Source organism: Acartia tonsa, chromosome 9 (assembly GCF_053477335.1).
Source record: "Acartia tonsa isolate MP-2025a chromosome 9, ASM5347733v1, whole genome shotgun sequence".
Taxonomy (NCBI): domain Eukaryota; kingdom Metazoa; phylum Arthropoda; class Copepoda; order Calanoida; family Acartiidae; genus Acartia; species Acartia tonsa.
The window spans coordinates 31,118,970-31,140,246 of record NC_137268.1 but is presented as its reverse complement, the minus strand read 5'-3'; the positions used below and the strand labels follow the sequence as shown (position 1 = coordinate 31,140,246).

The window sequence follows — 21,277 nt, the reverse complement described above, 5'->3', positions numbered from 1 at the left end:
TAAGTCAAAAAATATATTTTCGCTTCTTACCTGGATAACCATTCCAGGTTTGCTGGCATCCTGTGCCTGCCAGGAATGAGGTATTCAAAAAAAATTTAATGCTCAACTATGAGTCAGTCCCTTATTAAAAAGTCACTCAATTATAGTCCTTAACTTTTCATCCACGGGCAGAAAATCATTCTAGAAAAGCTTCACTCTTATTACTAATAATCGTTTTACAACACAATATTATTTAGATAAAACAAATGTATTAAAATGGTTTACAAAATATGATAAATAATTTCTATAATCACAACTACCAACAAATATGCTATAAGTGATACACTACTTTATTTCTAGTTTTTGATAAGTTATTATAATTTTAATCCAATTAAACTAAAAGATTTGTTCAAAAATAAAATACATTTTGATGCAAATGATAAATTTATCATTCATTTAAAGAAATAAATATTTATAATTTATCAAAGTGGGTTAGAACCTGCTAAATTCTTGCCCAATCCCTTTAATCCAGTACCCAGAATCTGAATATATTGAATTTTCGACCCATTTTCCCATCCCTGGAACCCTGGGAATAAATACATCATTCATATAAATAAATACATAATACAAAATAATATACATAAAAATCACAATTTTGAACTATTTACAATATTAAAATATGTGGAGGGAACCTCAAAACTAGAATTATTCGAAGAACTAATACTGAAAAGATTTCTATCTTCGGTTTTAAACATCCACATCCCTGGAGAAATATCCATTCGTTTTTTGGTTATAGTTGGCTTGGTTACCAGTACCTGAAATAAAATAGATTCGTTAATAAATCATCATAAGGTTGATGTAAGGATGAATTAGTAATATAAATGTTACACAAGTCTATATTCAGAATTTTAAATTGGTAAAAAAGTCAATTCAAATGTCATGTAAACTAAAGGGGTAGTTTCACGAAATGCATGTAAACTTAATTTAGTGAACCGCATATTTTATACTAGTTAATGAGTTTAATATATTTGAAAGAATAACAATTTAATTTTCTACCACGTAGTTTTGAAAATATCAAGACTTGAAAATTGAAATTTAAATAGACGATTTTCAAGTCTTGATATTTTAAAAACTACGTGGTAGAAAATTAAAATTCTTTCAAATATGCCATATAAATGTAGTTTAACAAATTAACCAGGAAAAAATATGCGGTTCACTAAATTAAGTTCAAATGCCTTTCATGAAATTACCCCTTTTAAACATCTTGTTGTAAACTCAAATAAATTTTGCAGTGATAAAGGGAATAGGAAGCTGCCCTAAGACGAAGAACTCAACCAATTCAGTGGTTTATAAAAAGTTAAAACAAAAAAAACCTCTACTACTTTTTATTATAGGATAGTGCGTAAAAATTAAAGAGGATTGGAAAGAAAAATAATAAAATCTGCCTACAATCAAATATACAATGCAAAAAGTCGAATGGTCATGTTTTAGAAAAAGATTACCCTTTACCAGAAGCATACTTATCAGTACCTTTAACAGTAGCTGAAATAAAAGAGATTGTCATTAAATCATCATCAAGTTGATGTTAGAATGAATTAGTAATAAAACTGTTTCTAAAGCCCATATTCGGAATGTTTAATTGGTAAAAAAAAATCAATTCAAAGGTCAGGCAAAGAAAAGTTTGTTAGTAGTAAAGGGGTAGGCAGATTATTCCAGATTATTTGTAGGCCTTCTTATGCCACTTAAAACAATGTGCGGGCATTATCTGTACGTTCAGCCGTTTGGCAGCTATCAGCCTTTAAAATTCATAGATTTTTGGAAATATTGCTTACCAGCAATATTTTACCGTGAACTGCAGTAGATCCAGTTAAAGTAAGAGAAAGTTGGAGTGAGAAGGGATGGGAAATAAAAAATAAAAATGTGTACTACAGGAGATAAAACATTTATAGAGCAGCTTTTCTTTAACAATCAAATATACAGGGTGTTTTTTTTAAACTTAATTTTACATAGAAAATAAAACAACTATATAAATTGCTTAATTTATTTGGAAAACCTGTTCTGGTAAATTTGTTTCAAATATTTAAAATAATTATTTCAACAAATTATGCCTTAAAAACCGGTTTTTAGTAGAAAAATATGCATACCATTAGAATCGTTATAAAGTCTAGTTTTTGGATTTAAAATAATCAATCCTGTGCTACGTTTAGTATAGAAGTTACGTGATAAAATGTCCAACCTAAAACTTTTCAACCTTTTTCTTTCTTTTTTCAACGTAGCTTCTAAATTACAAATGGCACAAAAATATTACTTATATTTTCAAAAACTAGAGTTTATGACAATTCTAACAGTATTCATAGCACTTTTCTAAAAGCCAAGAAATTTGAATTTTAGAAATGTGCGCATTTTTGGAACAACCTTTAAATCCATAAATCTTTCAAAAAAGGCCTTTAGAAAAAAACGGTATTTAAGGCATAATTTGTTGAAATAATCATTTTTAAATATTTGAAACATTTTATAAAATTGTCTGCTTTTCTATGCATAATTAAGTTTTAAAAAAAAGACATTTCTCTTGAAACACCCTGTTCAATGCAAAAAGACGAAAAGTTATGTTAGAGAATGAGTAGCTGCAATACTAATAAAAATTCTTACCATATTTTTCAACAGGAGGATATGTGGGCTTTTCATAGTATGCAGGGGGACCTGGATAGCCTTGAGGACCTTGTTCACCTTGGGGACCTTGATCGCCTTGGGGACCTGTATTGCCTTGGGGACCTGGATAGCCTTGGGGACCTTGATCACCTTGTTGACCTTTGTCGCCTTCGGGACCTGGATAGCCTTGGGGACCTGGATAGCCTTGGGGACCTTGTTCGCCTTGGGGACCTTGTTCGCCTTGGGGACCTGTATAGCCCATAGAGCCTCTTTCTCCGGGAACTCCAGGGTATCCCATGTCTCCTAAACATAAAAGTGAAAATAATTTAACAAGGATAAAACCATGTAGTATTGTTGCTAGTCAAAGTGAAATAATACATGGACAAATGAACAAAGAAAGGTTTTCTTAAAGACTCAAACAAAACAAAGAATATAAATATAAGTAAACCCGCGACCATTGCTCAAAACGTAGAGCATCCGCTCATCGTCGGGAAGGTGATAGGCTCGAATCTCTGTCCAACACTGCGTCATAACTAAAGACGTTAAAAAATAGTTGCTACTGCTCCCATGTCAGATGCGCGACACAAATAGTTAGAGTAGGGAGAATGCGTTTGCCCAAAAACAGGCGCAACTCACTACCATACACAGTTAGGGCTTCTCAGACAAAGGTCGTGTAATTAAAGGGTTGGTTGTCTGATTGGCTTACAACCCTATACCATATCCATAAAAAGCCATATCGTTACAGAAACACTGACAGATTTTCTGACCACTATTAAATGCAAGAATAAATGAAAGCATACTAAGATGTAGGATATACTATATAGATTGCTGCGAGGCCTTAAAAGGTGTTTTAAAAAAACGACCAGGATATTTTTGTCAATTAGAACTGCTGGTTTAATGAAAATAGCTTATTATTGTTTGATGTACTGTACATGTGCCAAAATGCATCTAGGCTTTCAAAATACAACGAAAAAAGGGCAGTACCAAAAGGGATAGTTCCATGAGATCATTTAAAAAAAATTATTGCAAGCATAAGTTACATACCAGAATACAGTCTGACATATGTAATTTTGTATTAAAATGAATATAAAAATATTAAGCACCTAAAATAGCCGCCATGCTGTTTTTGTGAAAAAAAGACAGCCATACAAGTTGCATATATCATCAGAATATGATTTTGAAGTCTTGATATTATTAAAACTACGTGGTAGAAAATTTAAATTCTTTCAAATATATGCCCTATACCTAGATGTAGTTGAATCCATTGAACAGGAAAAAATATATGTAGTTCACTAAAATTAAGTCTAAATGCATTTAGTGCAACTAACCCTTAGATTAAAGAATAATACTCAACATTTATAATGCTTACCCTTTGAACCTGGTGAACCTGGTAAACCATCGTTACCATCTCTTCCATCATAACCATCTTTGCCATCACTTCCAGGAGAACCATCCTTACCTATGCAAATGATAATCCAGGCACAAATATAATTTACTTTTAGATTTTAAAGGTCTGATAAAAAAAACAACCATAAATACATTGAAAAAAAATAAGTTAGAAACACAAAGCTAATGGCAAAAATTTTAACTTTGTATTATAGAAATTAAGAAGGCACTTTTTTGTAGTCCGCTCAGGCAAAAAAAAATATCCAATTGGATAATACAATTATTTCAGAATGGGCAACAAAAAATTTAGAGTTAAAGTATCAAAATTACGGACTTTTCCAATCTGACAAATGTGTTGGTCCGATTGGACAACAAAAATTTTTGTATCATTTAAAGAAATGTCTAGTATTCATTCGAATCCGGTGGATAGGAACCGGTTCTCATCCATACGAAAAAACTAGTACTACTCTGGTAAGCCGAGCGTACTCGGCCCACGGGGTAACGAGTTCGGATTCAACGGGCCCTAGCCTTTAAGTATTCTACCAAACAAACAAGCAGGATTCAATCATACAGAATTATATATTTAAACTGAATAATATTTACAAGTTATGTTTACTATATATATACAACAAAAATATGACAATAGTTAGGTTTGAAGGGGGTGTGGGGCGCTAGGGCTTAGCGCCCGACGGTAGACAGGCTGTGGGGGCAGCGGTGGTAAAAGGGGAGGCAGTGCCTCCCGATTATATAAGTGCATGATGGACTCGTGATAGTTGCATGTTCAAGTCCCCTCCCCACATTCAGGCAGGCTTAGTTTGACCGCCGGGTGCGGGGTTAACAGCGGTCATGAGATGGATAGTGATATAATAGGATTAGTGCGGTGGGTTTGTTATCATAAGTCACAGCGAAGCAACTCTGTATTCGGCCTGTCCGTATGGGTGTCGTATTACCACAACCTCCCCTTCAAGGGTTGCGTGGCTCCTGAGCCACCAGGCCTTGAACCTGGGGATACGACAGCCGGCTCATGCGCCGGACAGGCAGTTCCTGGGGCACAGCTCGATGGAGGACAGCTCGGGCTACACAGGCTCCTCGGGACACTCGTTGCTCGGTCTGACTGTGGTTGGTGATCAGCATTGTCAGCTCCTGGTTGGCTTCTAGGCGTGGGTTGGCCACGGCCAGGCCTCGCCGCTGGAAATTTTGCCTTGTCTGCAGGATCAGTTCTGTCTCGGCTGGTAACTGGACACGGAGGCCTAGGCAGATTCTGGTGGTTCCTAAGGGTGGAATGGTGATGGCAAAGGGCGCATAGAATTCCATGGGGGCGCCTGCTTGATTCAGGTTGCTTGGCCTCCTAGCTCCTACCCGGATGGGGATGGCTGTCATCAGCAGGGGGCACATGGCTTCTTCTTCTTCTTCTGGGGCGGCTTCTTCCATCGCAGTGGCTGGCTCTTCTCCTACAGGTCCGCTGCCGGCTGGCAGGTTCTCCATGTCTGCGTCAGGGTTCCAGATGGCATCTCTGAGTGGCTCTGGAGCGGGCGGCGGCGGCGGTGGTTCGTTGGGTTGCTCCTGCAGGTTTTCCTCCACTGGGTCACGGTCTTGGCCGCTAGGCTGTGGGGCGGCTGCGGCTGGCTGGTGCACTGGAAACTCTCCTGGGTTGCCAGCTGCGGGCGCCGCCGCTCCAACTGGCAGCTCGGTGGCATCCTCGTCGCCGTCCACGTCAACTTGGATGTCTTCTGGGATCTGGTGGGCAGTCACATCTCCAGTGTATTTGCGCAGTCGGCCTACATGCGCGGTAACTTCTGAGATTCTGGCTACTGGAGAGGCAGGTTTGATGACATAATGGACTTCTGTAGCTTTCCTCACTACTTTCCAGGGGCCAGTCCATCTCTTGGTAATCTTGGCTGCCTTTCCTGGCACCAGGCGAGGGGCCAGGTACCAGACCAAGTCTCCAACCTCATACTTGGCCGTGCCTTCGTAAGCTGCCGCGCTCCTCCTGATGGCTCCCTCCTCCTTCTGCTGGATGGCATCATAAACTGCATAGTAGCGCTGCAACAGAGCTTGGACGTTGGCTGGAACTGAAGCATATTCTGTCTCTGGCAGCCGTAGCACCATGTCCACCAGAAGTTTGGCCTCTCTCCCAAAGAAGGCCAGAAACGGGGTCACACCAGTGGATCTACAGGCCTTGGTGTTGTAGGCAAAGGCGATGGCAGGCAGGTGGGGCTCCCAGTTGTTATCGTCTCTGTCTAGGAACAGGCGCATGCCTGTGTTGAGCGTCCTATGAAACCTCTCCACTCGGTTGGACTGCGGATTGTAGGGTGGTGGATGTGTCAGGCCAATCTCGAGCCGGGAGGCCAGTTCCTGGAATACCTGGCCGGTAAATTCCATTCCATTGTCGGAATGGATCTTCAGGGGGCATCCGAACGTGGCCAGGTGGCGGTGCAACAGGGCTTCAGCCACCGTGAGGGTGCGCTTGTTGGGGATGGCGTAGAGGCTGACAAACCGGCTAAATCCATCTTGGCAGGTGAGGATGTAGCGGTTCCCAGCTGGGGTCTCTGGCAGTGGCCCCACCAGGTCGATAAATAGGACTTGCTGTGGGTACCCCTGGCGGGAAGGCACGTGGATCCCCTGCTTCAGCCTCTCCTTGGTAACTTTCTGGACACACTCAGGGCAGGTTTGTACCATCAGGCGGACGTCACGGGCCAGGTTGGGCCACCAGAAGTGCATGGCAACGCGGGCAATAGTTGCGTCCATCCCAAAGTGCCCAGCCATGGGGGTCCCATGGGCTAGAAAGAACGCATCCTGCTGGAGGGCCGAAGGCAGCAGGTATCTTGTCCTCTCTCCTGTCAGAGTCTGGTCAGTGGTGGTGAGGCAGCCATGCTCGTCAAGCCCCAGGGCTGAGAAGCGGCTGGCGTACTGCTGCTCGTCTCGTTCCTTGCCACGCAGCTCAGCCTTGGTTGGGGCCTTGCCATCAGCCACCCATTGGCGGACACGGAGCAGGAGGGGGTCCTGTGTCTGGGCTTCCAATACTCTAGCTGCATCCAGTCGGGCGGCGGGAGGCCGGCTAGCTGCGGGCTCCCCTAGCTGGGCCAGGTTGTGGATATACTCAGCCTGCTCTGCTAATTCTTCGGCGCTAGCTGTTGGCATGTTGGCATCTTCCCGGCGGCTGAGGGCGTCGGCGTTGGTATTCTGGGTGCCAGGCCTGTGGCAGACGGTAAAGTCTAAGGCCGCTAGCTCCTCCTGCCAGCGGGCCACCATCCCTGTGGATGTGTTCAGTGATTTCATCTGTAGCAGGGCAGAGGAATCAGTGTTGATCTGGAAGCTGCGATAGGACAAGATGCCGTGGAATTTTCGGATCCCATAGATAATGGCGGCCATCTCTCCCTTCCAGGACGGGTAGCGCGTCTCAGGATCGGTTGTCTTGCGCCCCACGGCGGCAATCAGCCTCTCCTTGCCCTCCTGGCATTGACTCAGTATGGCAGAGATGGCGCGGCTGCTGAAATCTGTGGTGAGCTGGAACACTGCTGGTAAATCAAACCTGGGCGGCGCTCGGATGGGGGCCTGTCGGAACTTGTCCTTGAGTTGCAGCAGCTGGGCTTCCATCTCAGGCGTCCAGGTTAGGGTCTTGGCCGTCTTCTGCCGATTCATCTCGTAGGTGAGGTCTGCATACTCTGGGATGAACAGGCGGTAGTATCCAAAGAAGCCCAGCAACGCCAGCAAATCCTTGGGGGTGCTAGGGGCTGGCCAGTCCAAGATGCGGTCAATATAGTCCTCTTGCATGGCTATCCCCTCTCGGCTGAGGGTGTGACCCAGATAATCCACCTTGGACCGGAACAACTTGGTCTTGGCTGGCTTGAGGCGGATCCCTCCCCTGCGGTGGGCTTCCAAAACCTCTCGGAGCCTGGCCAGGTGGGCCCAGGTATCCTGGTGGAAGGTCAGGACGTCGTCAAGGTAGGACTGGAGGTTGGCTGTGCCTAGTGGGTTTAGGACCCCTGCAATAAACCTGGAATAGACAGACGGTGCCGTAGCCAGGCCAAAGGGCATCCTTTTCCATTGATACAAGCCCCTGGGGGTGGTGAAGGCGGTGCAGGGCCGGCTATCCTCAGACACACGGATGGTGTAGTATGCGGCCACCGCGTCTAGAGCACTGTAGACACGGTGCCCGCCAGCTCGTTCCACCAATTGCTGGATCCTAGGCAGGGGGTAGCTGTCCAGCTCCAGACACTTGTTGAGGGCCCTGTAGTCGACGGCCCAGCGGGTGCTCCCGTCCTTCTTCTTGATGGGCACCAGGGGGCTGCTCCAGGCGGAGTCCGACGGCTCTATGACTCCTTCTTGCAGCCAAGTGTCCAGTTGTTTCTCCAGTTCAGCCTCTTGCCGCGGGTTCAGATCCCTAAATCTCTGGCGGATCGGCTGGGTCCCTGGCTTGAGGCGCAGCTGCAATTCAACCACATCTGTGCAGCCGGGGGTAGAATTGGAGAAGACGTCCCTGTACTCTGACAACGTAGTCCAGACCTCCTTCTTGAGCAAGGGGTCCTTGCGTAGGAACTCATTGTCTTCCATCTCCAAGGCCTCCCACAACTCTTGCATGTCTATAGGCTCAGCAGGTTCTTGGACCGAGTGGAGACGCGGGGGAGGCGTATCAGAGACCTCCAGAATGTCAGGTTTGACCAGCTCCCCTGCCACTGGGAGGCCAGCATCCAGCAAGAGGGGTACCTCTCCCTCATTGACCACCAGTACTCTAAATACAGTGGCAGAGCCAGGCCTGTGGGCATATAGGCCCTCTGGAATGACAAGGTCCTCCCCAAACCTCTGTTCTGGGGCAGCTAGTTGAATGGCATCCTTGGTGCGATGGCCTACTAGCTCAACAGGGACTGCCATAACCCCGCGGCCAGGCAGGACCACCCGCTTGGCTGTGCGGAGCTGGGGTGGTTGACCGTCAGTTGGAGTGACAGCGCTCAGCCTATACGTGGCTGGTGAGGGGTCAGCCTTGGCTCCGGGACCCACCGGCCGCGACTTGACGGGCTCGGCTTCTGGAGAGGCTGACGTGTCGGAGCCAGGCTTGGCTCCGGGGGCGTCCGGCCACGATTTGACGGGCTCGGCGCTGGGAGAGGCCAAAATGCTGGGTCCAGCTTTGGCTCCGTGGGCGTCCGGCCGCGACTTGACGGGCACGGCGCCGGGAGAGGCTGGGGCCTGAGAGTTGAGTGTGGCTCCGGGTACATCAGACCGCGACTTGACGGGTCTGGACTCGGGCTTGGCTGGTGGACTGGCTGGAGGTCCCAGGTAGAGGGGGCCAGGTGGACACGGCTGGCCGTTGATAAAAATGTCGGAGGAGAAGATTGGTTCTGGAGGGCTGGCAATCTCAGGAAACGTTGTTGGCAGGCTCTCCCTTGGCACCTTGGGCACTGGGGGCAACCCCATGGCTAGCAGGTTAGCGCCCTTGTGTGCGTTGAGCTCAGCGTCCACCCAGTGTGTGCCTTTCTCAACCACACGCGGCTGCTCAGGCAGGGGGCCTGGCAGAGGCCCCTCGTAGCTTAGCTCTCTCTCGGCTGTCTCCCGGTCAATGGGGACGCCACGGAGTGGGATAAACTCCCCACGCGCCCACAAGCAAGGTGGTTGCATGTCGAAACAGAGCCTAGTTCCGAACTCCTTGAGAAAATACCCACCCAAGTTCAGAGGGTGGGAGAGATTTCGGACCACAGTCACGTGGTATAGATGGAGTATAAGAGTGTGTGAAACTGCCATATATAACTCTTTTAATTTTCCAATTACCTGGAGGGGCTGGCCTTCCTCATTAGCAGTCAGGATCTGGGTGTTGTCCGGAATCAACATGCGTTGCACGCCCATCGCGTGCATGAGGTGCTCAGAAATTACAGCAGACCCTGGTACACGGTTGCCAGAATCAACCATGGCATCAACCTGTACATGCTGGGCAGGGTCAGGAGTAGGAAACCTCACCCTGATATGGCAGGGGAAGTGGAGGTCCTGCCCTTGAGACAAGGGGGCCTCTCGTTCGGCTGGGGTTGGCAGAAACTTTGGTGGTGGCCGCACCGCAGCTATGGTGGTATCGCTTACCATGGTGGCTTAGACTGTAGCTTCGAATCACTAGAGCTTATTAATTATCACCTGGTCAACAATTTTATATTTATTTTTATCACTTGGTTGACTTTTTATACACAATGATGTGTTGTTATCACTAGGAGCTCTAGGTGTGATTCTGGAAGCACTGGCAGCAGGGGATGTCCGTCCTGCAAGGTTCAGAGGGGTGACGGCGGTAGGGAATGACCCGTCCTACAGCGCCGCTGGTTCGAATCCCGACAAATGGCGGCAGGGAATGGCCCGTCCCACAGCGCCTCGGGTTCGAATCCTGGGAGGCAGCGGCAGGGAATGTCCCGTCCTGCCGTGCCTGTGGCTCAAAATCTGCTATCCGTCGCAGTGGTAGGGCTTACTTGTGTGCTGAAGCTTCGCAGCCACACATTGCCTTCTTAGGGAGACCAGCACACAGCTGTCTGTCTCGTAGGTTTGGCCTGGGTGTCCTGGGGCTTGTCCCAGCTACACTTGCCAATTTAGACTCAGTTTGTAGCCGTCTGAGCTAAATTATCCGGTTGCCGTGGCTGCGCACCTAGCGCTACTCCTACACGACACGGAAAAAGCGTCTTAACTGGCGCTTTTAGCAGGCTAAATCTGCTTGCCGTAGGCCAGAGGCCCACATATTGCGTTCAAAATGATGGAAATTCGACCTAAAAAGGCCGTCTCACGGGTCAGTTGGCGGCTGATTGTCCCCTTACTTGCCAAAGGGTCCAATCAGAGGTAGAATAGGCTAGTTTCTGTAAGGCTCGATTGAAACACGCTGACACCAAGTTCTGGTAAGCCGAGCGTACTCGGCCCACGGGGTAACGAGTTCGGATTCAACGGGCCCTAGCCTTTAAGTATTCTACCAAACAAACAAGCAGGATTCAATCATACAGAATTATATATTTAAACTGAATAATATTTACAAGTTATGTTTACTATATATATACAACAAAAATATGACAATAGTTAGGTTTGAAGGGGGTGTGGGGCGCTAGGGCTTAGCGCCCGACGGTAGACAGGCTGTGGGGGCAGCGGTGGTAAAAGGGGAGGCAGTGCCTCCCGATTATATAAGTGCATGATGGACTCGTGATAGTTGCATGTTCAAGTCCCCTCCCCACATTCAGGCAGGCTTAGTTTGACCGCCGGGTGCGGGGTTAACAGCGGTCATGAGATGGATAGTGATATAATAGGATTAGTGCGGTGGGTTTGTTATCATAAGTCACAGCGAAGCAACTCTGTATTCGGCCTGTCCGTATGGGTGTCGTATTACCACACTACGTCAAACCCTAGATACGTCAAACAATAGATGCGACAAACAGTAGACAGACAAACCCTAGACACGACATACGCTAGAAACAACAAACGCTAGAATGCGACAAATGCTAGAATATGACAAACGTTAGACTTTTTCTAAAGGCGACAAACAATAGATACACCAAACACTAGATTTAATCCTTATAATAAAGTAAAAGGATGTTTGTTTGTCTGTATCGAAGGATCTCGCTAACTGCAGAACCGGTCGCGTTCTCCTTAACAGGGTAGCTTTATAGGTCCCAGGAAGGATTATAACTATTTTGGGGGAGGGTATCACCACCCTCCAAAGACATTTCGCCCCTATAAAAAAATTACTCCCCCCCCAAAAAAAAATACCTACTAAAATAAAAATGAAGTTGGGGGGGGGGGGGAGGCAAAAGATTTCTTATTCATTGGCTAAACAACTTTTGGTACTTCTATGAATTTTGATTGGTTGGTTTAATAAGTTGAGTGTTCAAACGTTTCAACCGCTAGATTTTTCGGCCATATCTTACATTGATTGTAATATAAATTTAGTATTTATATTGCAATATTACAAACGAAAAAATCTATGAAAATTTTTTTAAGTTTAAATCTAGCGTATGTCGCTTTTAGTGTTTGTCGCACTTTAAATATTCTACTGTTTGTCGTAGTCTAGTGTTTGACGCATCTATTGTTTGACGTAGTACCGAAAAAACTATGTCTAGCATCATATTATAACCAGCTTTCTACGAATATAAAAATGTACAATCATAGGAAAAAACTAGTTTTATTCTTATAATTGTACATTCTATATCCGCGGAAAGCCGTTTATAATACGATGCGAGAAATAACTATTATTGAACATGAACTCCAATAAAAAAATATTAAGGAATTTGAAAAAAAATCGCAGTAGGAACATGAACACTGTCATAGTGTCCAATTTCAAAATTCAACAAAAATTTTATCAGAAAAAAAATCATGCAATTCGAGAAAAAGGTTTTCAATAACGCTTATATTCCGATGATAAAATGTTTAAGTTCTAAGCTTGGAAATTCATTGTAAAATAAGAATATTAAAGTGTGAAATTTAAGGAGATAACGCAAAAAGCCTAAATATAAAACACAATTTTATCCTTTTGTTGTAAAGCTTATGTTTGCTCACCTGGGTATCCATCCTTTCCAATTCCAGGTGATCCTGGTTTTCCAGGGGGTCCTCGGGGTCCCTTGATATGATGATAGCCATAGTATGGTCCTTTTGGTCCATTTCTTCCACCTCCTAAATCAAATAAAATTCCATATGGTAGTTTTCTTCAAATGTGTGTACACTAAACTGAACATATAAAGTGATTAATAGAAGGGATTTGTAGATAAAGTTTGAATATTCAAATTATCACAAAGTTATGATATTTGATGACTGAAAGAGTGGAAAATAATCTAATTGCGAGGTTCTCTATAAAAATATATAATATATATATATACATATAGATGAAAAATTGATAAAATTTTAAATACTTGATGTATATGATTAAGCAATTGTCAAAGTCAAAATTTTGTACAAATTATGATAAAGAGAAATAGTGTAAGTCCAGGGGAGGTAAGGATGATGTAAATGTTAGGCAAAGCAGAAGAAAGGAATTAGGGAAGGAAAGGTAGAAGAGAAGAAATGGGAAAAGAAAAGTAAAAGAAAATTGGAGGAGAGGTTAAATGACATCCAGCTAAATTTTACAAATTAAGGTTATAATACACGCGGCTGCCGACCCCTGCTTTTAACCATTGACGTAGTCATAATAATTAGGTACAAAAGGTTTTGAAAAATTTAAAAATCTTTGATATCCTTTTCTTCATAATTTATTTGGAAATAGCACCCTCTATAGTCTAGATCGAATCCTAATTTAACTTACATATTTAAAAAGTTAGTAAAAATAGAGAAATTAGTGAAATATAAAGGCATAAAATGTTACAGAATTCCGTGCTAGTACTTAAGTTTTCTAAATTCGCAACATAAGTAAAATTAGCCATTTCTAGAGCTTTAAATGAATTTTAGATAAAAGAAGAGGTAAATTTCACAGAATTCCATAAAAGTGCGAGTTAAATGACTTAAAAATATGATAGTATTGCAGCAAATCCACCGCTACCACCAAAGCCGCCGCTTGCGCCAATAACCAATAAATGCCGCCATTTTATATAGTTTTTTTTCTCACTAAATTACAATCATTTAAGACAGATTACATCATTTAAGACAAATTACATCATTAAAGACAAATTACATCATTCAAGACAAACTATCATTTTCTTGAAAAGTTGACCTTATGTGCTCTGGGCACTTTTTTATTTTAATATCAAATACATGTCTGAGCTAAACCAAAACGTGTCCTAAGAAGATATAGGGGAAATTATTTTAGAAAAAAAAGGTCTCAAATATTTGAAAATTGTCTTCGTAGGCGAGTAAACAAAAAGAAACAGTTTTCGGTGGGAGCGGTGGATTATCCAACGTGGTTTCACAAATAAACATTATTCCCCATTAAAGCAACTGCCAAGCCAAATTTCGGAGTTTTAATTCTATTTAAGCCTTAAACCTCAAACCCCAATTTCTTTCCAGCATTCTTATTAAAGAACATTAAATATTAAAACTACTAGGTATAAAGTAATAAAAAAAAGTTATTGTTTTATCTTTTTTATTAAGCTAAAATGAATAAATATCTCATACATATAAATTAATACAATAAATAATATATATAATATAAAACCGACTAAAATTAACTATTTAAAATATTGAAATGTTAAAATCAATGCAAGGGGGGGGGGGGGCCAAAATACTGAAAAAACTAATAACCATAGCCATAACCACGCCTACCTCCAGATCCTAAAATAATTCAAACATCAAATAACAGAAATATTTTCTAGTTTTCATTCGAAATTGATTCCAATCTGGTGGATTAGAACCGGTTCTCATCCATAAGAAAAAAACTATGTCTAACATCGTATTACATCCCATATTACATACAGTTTAAGAATATAAAATTTACAATCATAAGATTTAAAAAAATTGTTTTAATCTTATGATTGTAAATTTTATATCCGAGGAAAACTATTTATAATACAATGGGAGGAAAACTAATCTTAAATTCATTCAAAACAGATTAATATCAGTTGGAGTAGAAGCAAGTCTTATCCATACTACATATTACATCCCATATTATATCCAGTTTAATATAAAATATGAGAATATAAAAAATGTAGTCATAAAATTAAAACCGGTTTTTTAGCCTGTGCCTTCGGCATCTCCGGGTAAAAAAAAAACAGTTTTAAGGTTTTGTAGGATTGGACACTTAACCTAACCTATTTTAAACCATATTTTAGGTTTTTAAAATTCTCAGGGGCAAAAAAAACCAGTTAAGGTTTTGCAGAGTGGACACTTAACCTTACATATTTTAAACAATAGATTTATCACATTGCAAAATGTTTGACCTGTAAAAACAAGGAAGCAAATATCCATAGTGAAAGTCAAAGGGAGGTAAGGGAGAAGTAAAGGGGACGTGAAGGGTAGGCATAGAAGAAAGGAAAGTAGTGAAGGAGAGTGATAGAATAAAAAAAATAGGAAGATGAAAAGTAAAAGAAAATTTTAAGAGAAGTTAAGTGACAGAAAGTGGGTTGGGAAAATTGTATAGAAAAGGTTCTTACCGGGGCAGTGACAAGGACAGTAAGCAGGGGGGCCTGCAGGGCCTGGGGGTCCAGCAGGTCCGCAGGATCCAGTAAGTCCAGGGGGGCCTTGCACACCTAAAAATAAAATATTGGAAAAACATCCATACTTATAAAAAAAGTAACAGATATTTGAGTCGGTTCCAAAGATTCTCGCTGAACCAATATGGTTCTTCGGTATTATTCTCTTAGAATTTTTTTTCAATTTTACAGTATAGCTTCCGGGGAAGGCTTATAAATACTTTGAGAGAGTAAAAGCACCCACCCAAGAAAATATACCTAGAAAAGAAACAACCAAATCTTATATTTTATTTATCTTTTAAAAAATAAGATTTAGATGAAGGTGGAGAGAGTTGTAGACCTCTCCCACCTCAAGAGAATTTAAAATAATAAACTAACAATTAGTGATGGCAATCCGTCGAATTTATGGGCCGGATTCAGATTCTGGATTCTTTAAAAAATCCGTCAAAAAAGTAGCAGATTCCATGCGGATTCCAGATTCTTATTTTTGGCAGATTCCGGATTCGGATTCCGGATTCTAGCAGTATTTCAAAAGGCTGTTTAAAAAAATAAATAAAGCATGAAAAGCTGTAAAATGAAAATAAATATATTTTGATGTCATGTGAACACTGTACAGCTAAATAGAGGGCTTAGTTGACGGTCAGTGGATTACAAGCTCATCACGTGATCGTTGGCTGTCTAATCTGAGCTCTTGGATTTAACAGCTCATCACGTGATCGTTTGCTGGACGCTAATTTTAGCCTACCAATTAAGAATCCAGAATCCGCTATTAAAAAACGGATTCCGGATCCAGATTCGGATTCCAAAATTGGCCCGATTCCGGATCCGGATTGCCAACCCTACTAACAATACATACCAGGAGGTCCATCTTTTCCATCTTGACCAGCTCTTCCTGGTTGACCTATGAAAAAACTACAATTTACTATTTAAACTGTTTTTAAACTATTTTTGAATGGGGGGTCAAAAATATACTAGGACACCTATAGAATCAGACTGCAGAGCCCAAATTTGAATTAAGTCCCCAATAAACTTTTTTTGGGGGATTTAAAAATTAATTTTTACTGTTGCTCTGGTCATTTTTACCAGATCAAAGGGTCTTTTTTTACTTCGTGTAATATTGTAACTTAGTGAACAATTTTATATAATTCACTTTATACTGATACAATAAAAAAAACATTACTCTGTTCAATTTATTTAACCCTTTACAGCCAATTTTTATGTGTTTTAATGTATAATAAACATGAAACATTTTTATGTTAATTCATTGATATATTGTAAAGAATTAATTTTTAATTAGTATTGATAGATAAAATCAAAAGACCTAACTTTACTGTATACTAGCATACAATATTTACGAAGCAAGACACTCTAAAAGCTGAGTATTTTACCTACAAAGGGAAGAAACATCACGATTCAGTAAAAATTATTTAATCCATAGTAAAAAATAAACTTTAAAATCCTAATAAAAATTGATGTGCGCAATTGTTCTCATGTTTGGCTTTGCAGTATGATTCTACAGATGTCAAAGTATATTTTTAATATACCTTTTAAAAATAGTTTTAAAACAGTTTAAGGAGAAGTGAAAAAAAAACATGGCTACAGTAGGTTACTTCAGATAAAAAAGGAGCTTTTTGAAAGTATTTGCTCAACATAAATTATAAACAATCTTAAAAAATGTTTACTTAAAAAATCAAGAAACAAAAGGTTAAAAAAGGAGAAATCATAAAGGATGACCGTAGGTAATTGGAATAAACTAATATTTTTAATTTACACATTTATTATTTGAAGTTAGTCTATTATTAAGAGAGAAAAATTAAAAATGGAATGGATAAGGGAAGAAAAGAAGACTAGAATTGTAATAAGGAGGGGAGGGATGTATCTAAGCTTTTAAGAGGGAGTTAAATGACGGGCACAGAGCTTTAATTTCCAAAATTTTGGGCACCATGCCACCCCCAACACAAACATAACATCCCGACGTACCTGTTAATCCAGGTGATCCAGATCCAGGTTGTCCTGGTGGTCCAGGGGGTCCTTGAGGTCCAGGGCTCATACCTGGAAATCCAGGATTTCCCGGTGATCCCGGGGGTCCAGATTCTCCCTTCTGACCCTTCTCTCCAGCTTTACCAGGATTTCCACCTTTACCAGGTTCTCCCTTGCTACCTTTTGCCCCTGGTGGACCTGGATTACCTACAGGACCTTTGGAGCCTCCAGGACCCTCAACTAAAATAATAAGGTTATAAATTTATAAAAATTTATTTACAATATAAGGTTATATGTTCATTGTAATCTAAAACCTAATATGAATTAAGAATAGTAATAAAAAATATTTAACTTAAAATAAAATATTCTGATTATGAAGCAAATACATTTTGGCAAATCTTTTTACCTGGTAAACCACTGCTTCGACAGCATTGACCTAGGAGACATAAAAACTATACCTGGGACACCATCTGGAGGACAGCATCCATTGTTGACTTGACCTGGAGGACATGTTAACTTTTTTTCATCAAGGAACTGCCTAGCCAGGCCTGGAGGGCAGCAACCTAGAAATTTTAAATTTGAAATAAGAAACATAAAGATTAACGACTTCAAGACAAATCTCTAATGTTCAGAAATAGATACATAATTAGTAAATTGGACCTTTAAGAACGCAGTTAAGGAACAATCCAGTCATGTTATTATTGATAAGAAAAAACAAGAATGCATAAGAGCAAAACTTAAGAAGGCGAATAAAGTTAAAATAAAGTAAGATTTTTGTAACTTTTAGAGTAAACTTTAGACTCAGAAACAGGAATGACATCTAAAAAGAGAGACTCTAAAATCAGAAGTAAGGACAAACGAGCACTAACTCAGAACTTAAAAGCTGAGCATTAATTTGTAAGTCAATAAAAATTGTATATAAAGGGAGAGGTAGGTTTCGGGTAAAATCCGTAAAGGTGTGTGTTTTAAGGCTTAAAAACAGTAGTAGAACGATATATATTCACTAAATATGTGTATTTCTAATTGAAATTTTTTTTTTTTTTAAGTTAACTTAAATTTTCATCGTTATACTACCATTTTTAACTTATAACAAATAACCTTGACGGATTTTACTCAAAACCTACCACTCCCCTTGTTGCAAAATAGCGTAAATAGAATAATTATTCAAAAAATCAGATAACAGATAACTATGTTATTAAAGTGTTATAAAATCAGCATGTTTCAAATAAACGTACATACTTTCTGGTAACAATTATAGAGTTGCTACACTAACAGTTACAGAAGAACGGATCGACCCTAAGCTTAGCTAATAAAAATACAAACCATCAAATGTAGAATCAGAGTCATCATCAAGAGTCCATGTAAGGCAGACATGGTTATTTTTACACGTCAGAGAACAATCTTCTGTCTTAGGAGGGAAGGTATACTGAACAGATTTTAATAGTTATTTCTCGCATCGTATTATAAACGGCTTTCCGCGGATATAGAATGTACAATTATAAGATTAAAACTATTTTTTTAGCCCCGAGGTGCCGAAGGCACCGGCTAAAAAAACTGGTTTTAATCTTATCATTGTACATTTTATATTCGTAGAAAGCTGGATATAATTCGATGCTAGACATAGTTTTTTCGTATGGATGAGAACCGGTTCCTATCCACCGGATTCAAATGAATACGAGAAAAATTATTACAGGCACAAGGTATAGCCAATCAAAAATAATATTGGGGGCAGATAATAGTCATTTGTCACATAGTATTATAAACAGCTTTCCGCGAATATAAATGAACAATTATAAGATTAAACCAGTTCCTTAGCTCAGAGATGCCGAAGGCATGGGCTGAAAAAAAACTGCTTTTAATCTTTGTACATTTTTATATTTGTATAAAACTGGAAATAAAACAATGCTAGACAAGATTTTTTCATATGGTTAAGAATCAGTTCTAATCCACCGGATATTAATTAGTTTCATATGAATTAGAGAAAAAATTACAAATGTGTTGACTTGTAAAACAGACTTACACCTTATCTATTAAAGAACTGGGAACATTATGGTCCTAGAACTGAGGTGAATTCTTATAAAACTTTTGCCCCACTAAAATCAGTGGGGCAAACTTAAAATTTAGAGGGGATAATTTAGCCCACTAAATTTTTAGTGAGGCAAACTGATTTTAGTGGGGCAAAAGTTTTTTAAGAATTCACCTCAGTTCTAGGACCATAATGTTCCCAGCAACATATTTATAGGAAAGGAAGACAAAAGCGAAGCCAAACAAATAGTTTCGGTAGACAAATGACAAACAAATTAAATATTGAGTAATATAATTTTAAAAATTAAGTCTAAATTAACTTGTGTTCAGTTTTTTTTTCGAATATTACTTAAACTTATATTCTAAAGAGAGCGTCGACTAACATCCCACCCCCCCTCCTTCCTTCCTTAATTCACCCAGCGGCCCTTATATAAAAATCATATCGGCCAAGTTGATCCAATTATGAAGAGAGTAAGAAATGAAATAGTAAATTATCCTTTTAGAGGGAAAAAGCCATAATGATTATTAGAATTCTGCTTTTATAAAAAATGTTTCAACCTCAACTGTTTAATAAGCAAAGCATCGTTAAAATCATTATTATCATTATAAAACTTAACTATAGAGATTTGCGACACAAAAAACCCTGAAATAACCAAATATGGATCTCTAATATTATTGGTTACATCTGAATCACTAGGTCAGGGGTAGCTATTCTAACAAACAATTCTACAAAAAAAAAACGAAACCCCTATAAAGTATCTGGTGGTATATTTTGTTTGTTATGTAACTGAAGAGGGGTGAGAAAGAAGGGGAGGAAAAGGGGAAGGAGTTGTGGGGAAATTTTCCTTTAGAGAGGTTTGTCAGAATATCATTCCCTTGTCCCTGCACTAGGTAGGTATTCATTACTTGTAAATATTTTACAAAAACTAAAACTTACCGATTGCTGCCAAGAAACATCTACAAACAACAAAATAAACAAAGCTGCTATCCTCATTTTTAAAATCTAAACCCTAATAAAAAATTAACTTCTAAACAATATATTTTCAGCATTAAATAATTCGTAATAAAGATGTAGTTATTTATGGTCTTAAAATGCAAGTTTTGGATTATATGCAATGTTAAAAGTTGCAATAAAGCTTTAGACATAATTAACGATTAAATTATCAAAGTAATAAATAACAAGAATGTCAACATCCATAAGTAACAAAGCTCAAAAATCATGAAGGAATCTCGAGTAGTGTCATACAATAAACATTAAAGTTGACAAAAAGTGAAATAACTAAACCTTTAAAATCACGAATACTTAAAATATAGAAATAGTCATAGCACAGCAATAAACAGACAAATCTTAATAAAAATTGATGGAAATATGTAGAATATGAGCATATTTAATCCCTGATAATTTCAACAGTCAATCCTAACTAGGAAGAGAAAATTTCGAAAACCTAAAAAATCTGGTAATCTATCTATAAGCACCCTAATTAATAGACAAATCTCAATAAAACTTAGCGAAAACTCAGCCCTATATCTTGAAAAGGAGTTGAGAAAATCAGGAAAACTTGAAAATCTGGTAATCGATCTGGCACCCCAAATAATAGACAGATGGATAAAATAATGAATAGATTAGATTGACATATGTAATGTAAATCTTAAATAAAAATTTCAGCTGTCTTTCATAAACTGGAGCCGAGAAAATCACGTTTCCTCATAGCGTTACGGACTGACGGACAATGTGGATTATAGAATTGCTTCGCTACTAAAAACTCTAACAAGTTGAAAATAGGGTCACTTTCATCGTATATCCACAGTAGCTTATGATATCATATTTTATAGTGTATAGCAATTAGTCACAACGGCTAGAATTTAAAAAAATCTACTGTGGAAATACGACGAAATGCCCCGTAAGAGGCTTTTCACGAAAGGGACTGTACATACAGAAAACAAATATTCTTATCTAGGGAAAAGTATAACAGCTGTTGAAAAAAATATTTTTTGTTTAAATAAATAGTTGTGCAATTTTCTTTTTAAAGTATCTAATTAAACTTAATGAGACACCAAAAAAGAATTTACATAAAAGACAGAAAAGAAAATAAACGTTATTCCATTATTTTCTTGATATTTAAAATAGATTTGTTAAAATTTCAATTAAAATAATATCCAGAAAATTTAAGTTAGAATAACAATTATTATAAAAAATA

General features: G+C 39.7%; 1 protein-coding gene across 13 annotated transcripts; it reads right to left on the bottom strand.

The window, feature by feature from the left end:
- Positions 1-231: 231 nt before the first annotated feature.
- Positions 232-20,909, bottom strand: LOC145328762 (uncharacterized). Of its 13 annotated transcripts, none has more exons than XR_013882587.1 (12): positions 20,017-20,174; positions 18,378-18,480; positions 17,513-17,617; positions 17,055-17,294; positions 15,931-15,975; positions 15,036-15,131; positions 12,517-12,630; positions 3,998-4,087; positions 2,629-2,931; positions 1,485-1,521; positions 479-796; positions 232-375 (listed from the first exon to the last, which is right to left on the bottom strand). XR_013882587.1 is itself a non-coding variant. In XM_080172581.1 (11 exons), the coding sequence occupies exons 1-11, from the start codon at positions 20,071-20,073 to the stop codon at positions 727-729; spliced, it is 1,260 nt and encodes a 419-aa protein (XP_080028707.1). In that variant the 5' UTR covers positions 20,074-20,174; the 3' UTR covers positions 232-726. The 13 variants fall into 13 exon arrangements, 9 of the variants coding, with proteins under 9 accessions (XP_080028707.1, XP_080028708.1, XP_080028709.1 ...); XR_013882588.1 differs by having other exon boundaries at positions 232-335; XR_013882589.1 differs by having other exon boundaries at positions 479-794; positions 1,482-1,521; positions 20,017-20,173.
- Positions 20,910-21,277: the final 368 nt, after the last annotated feature.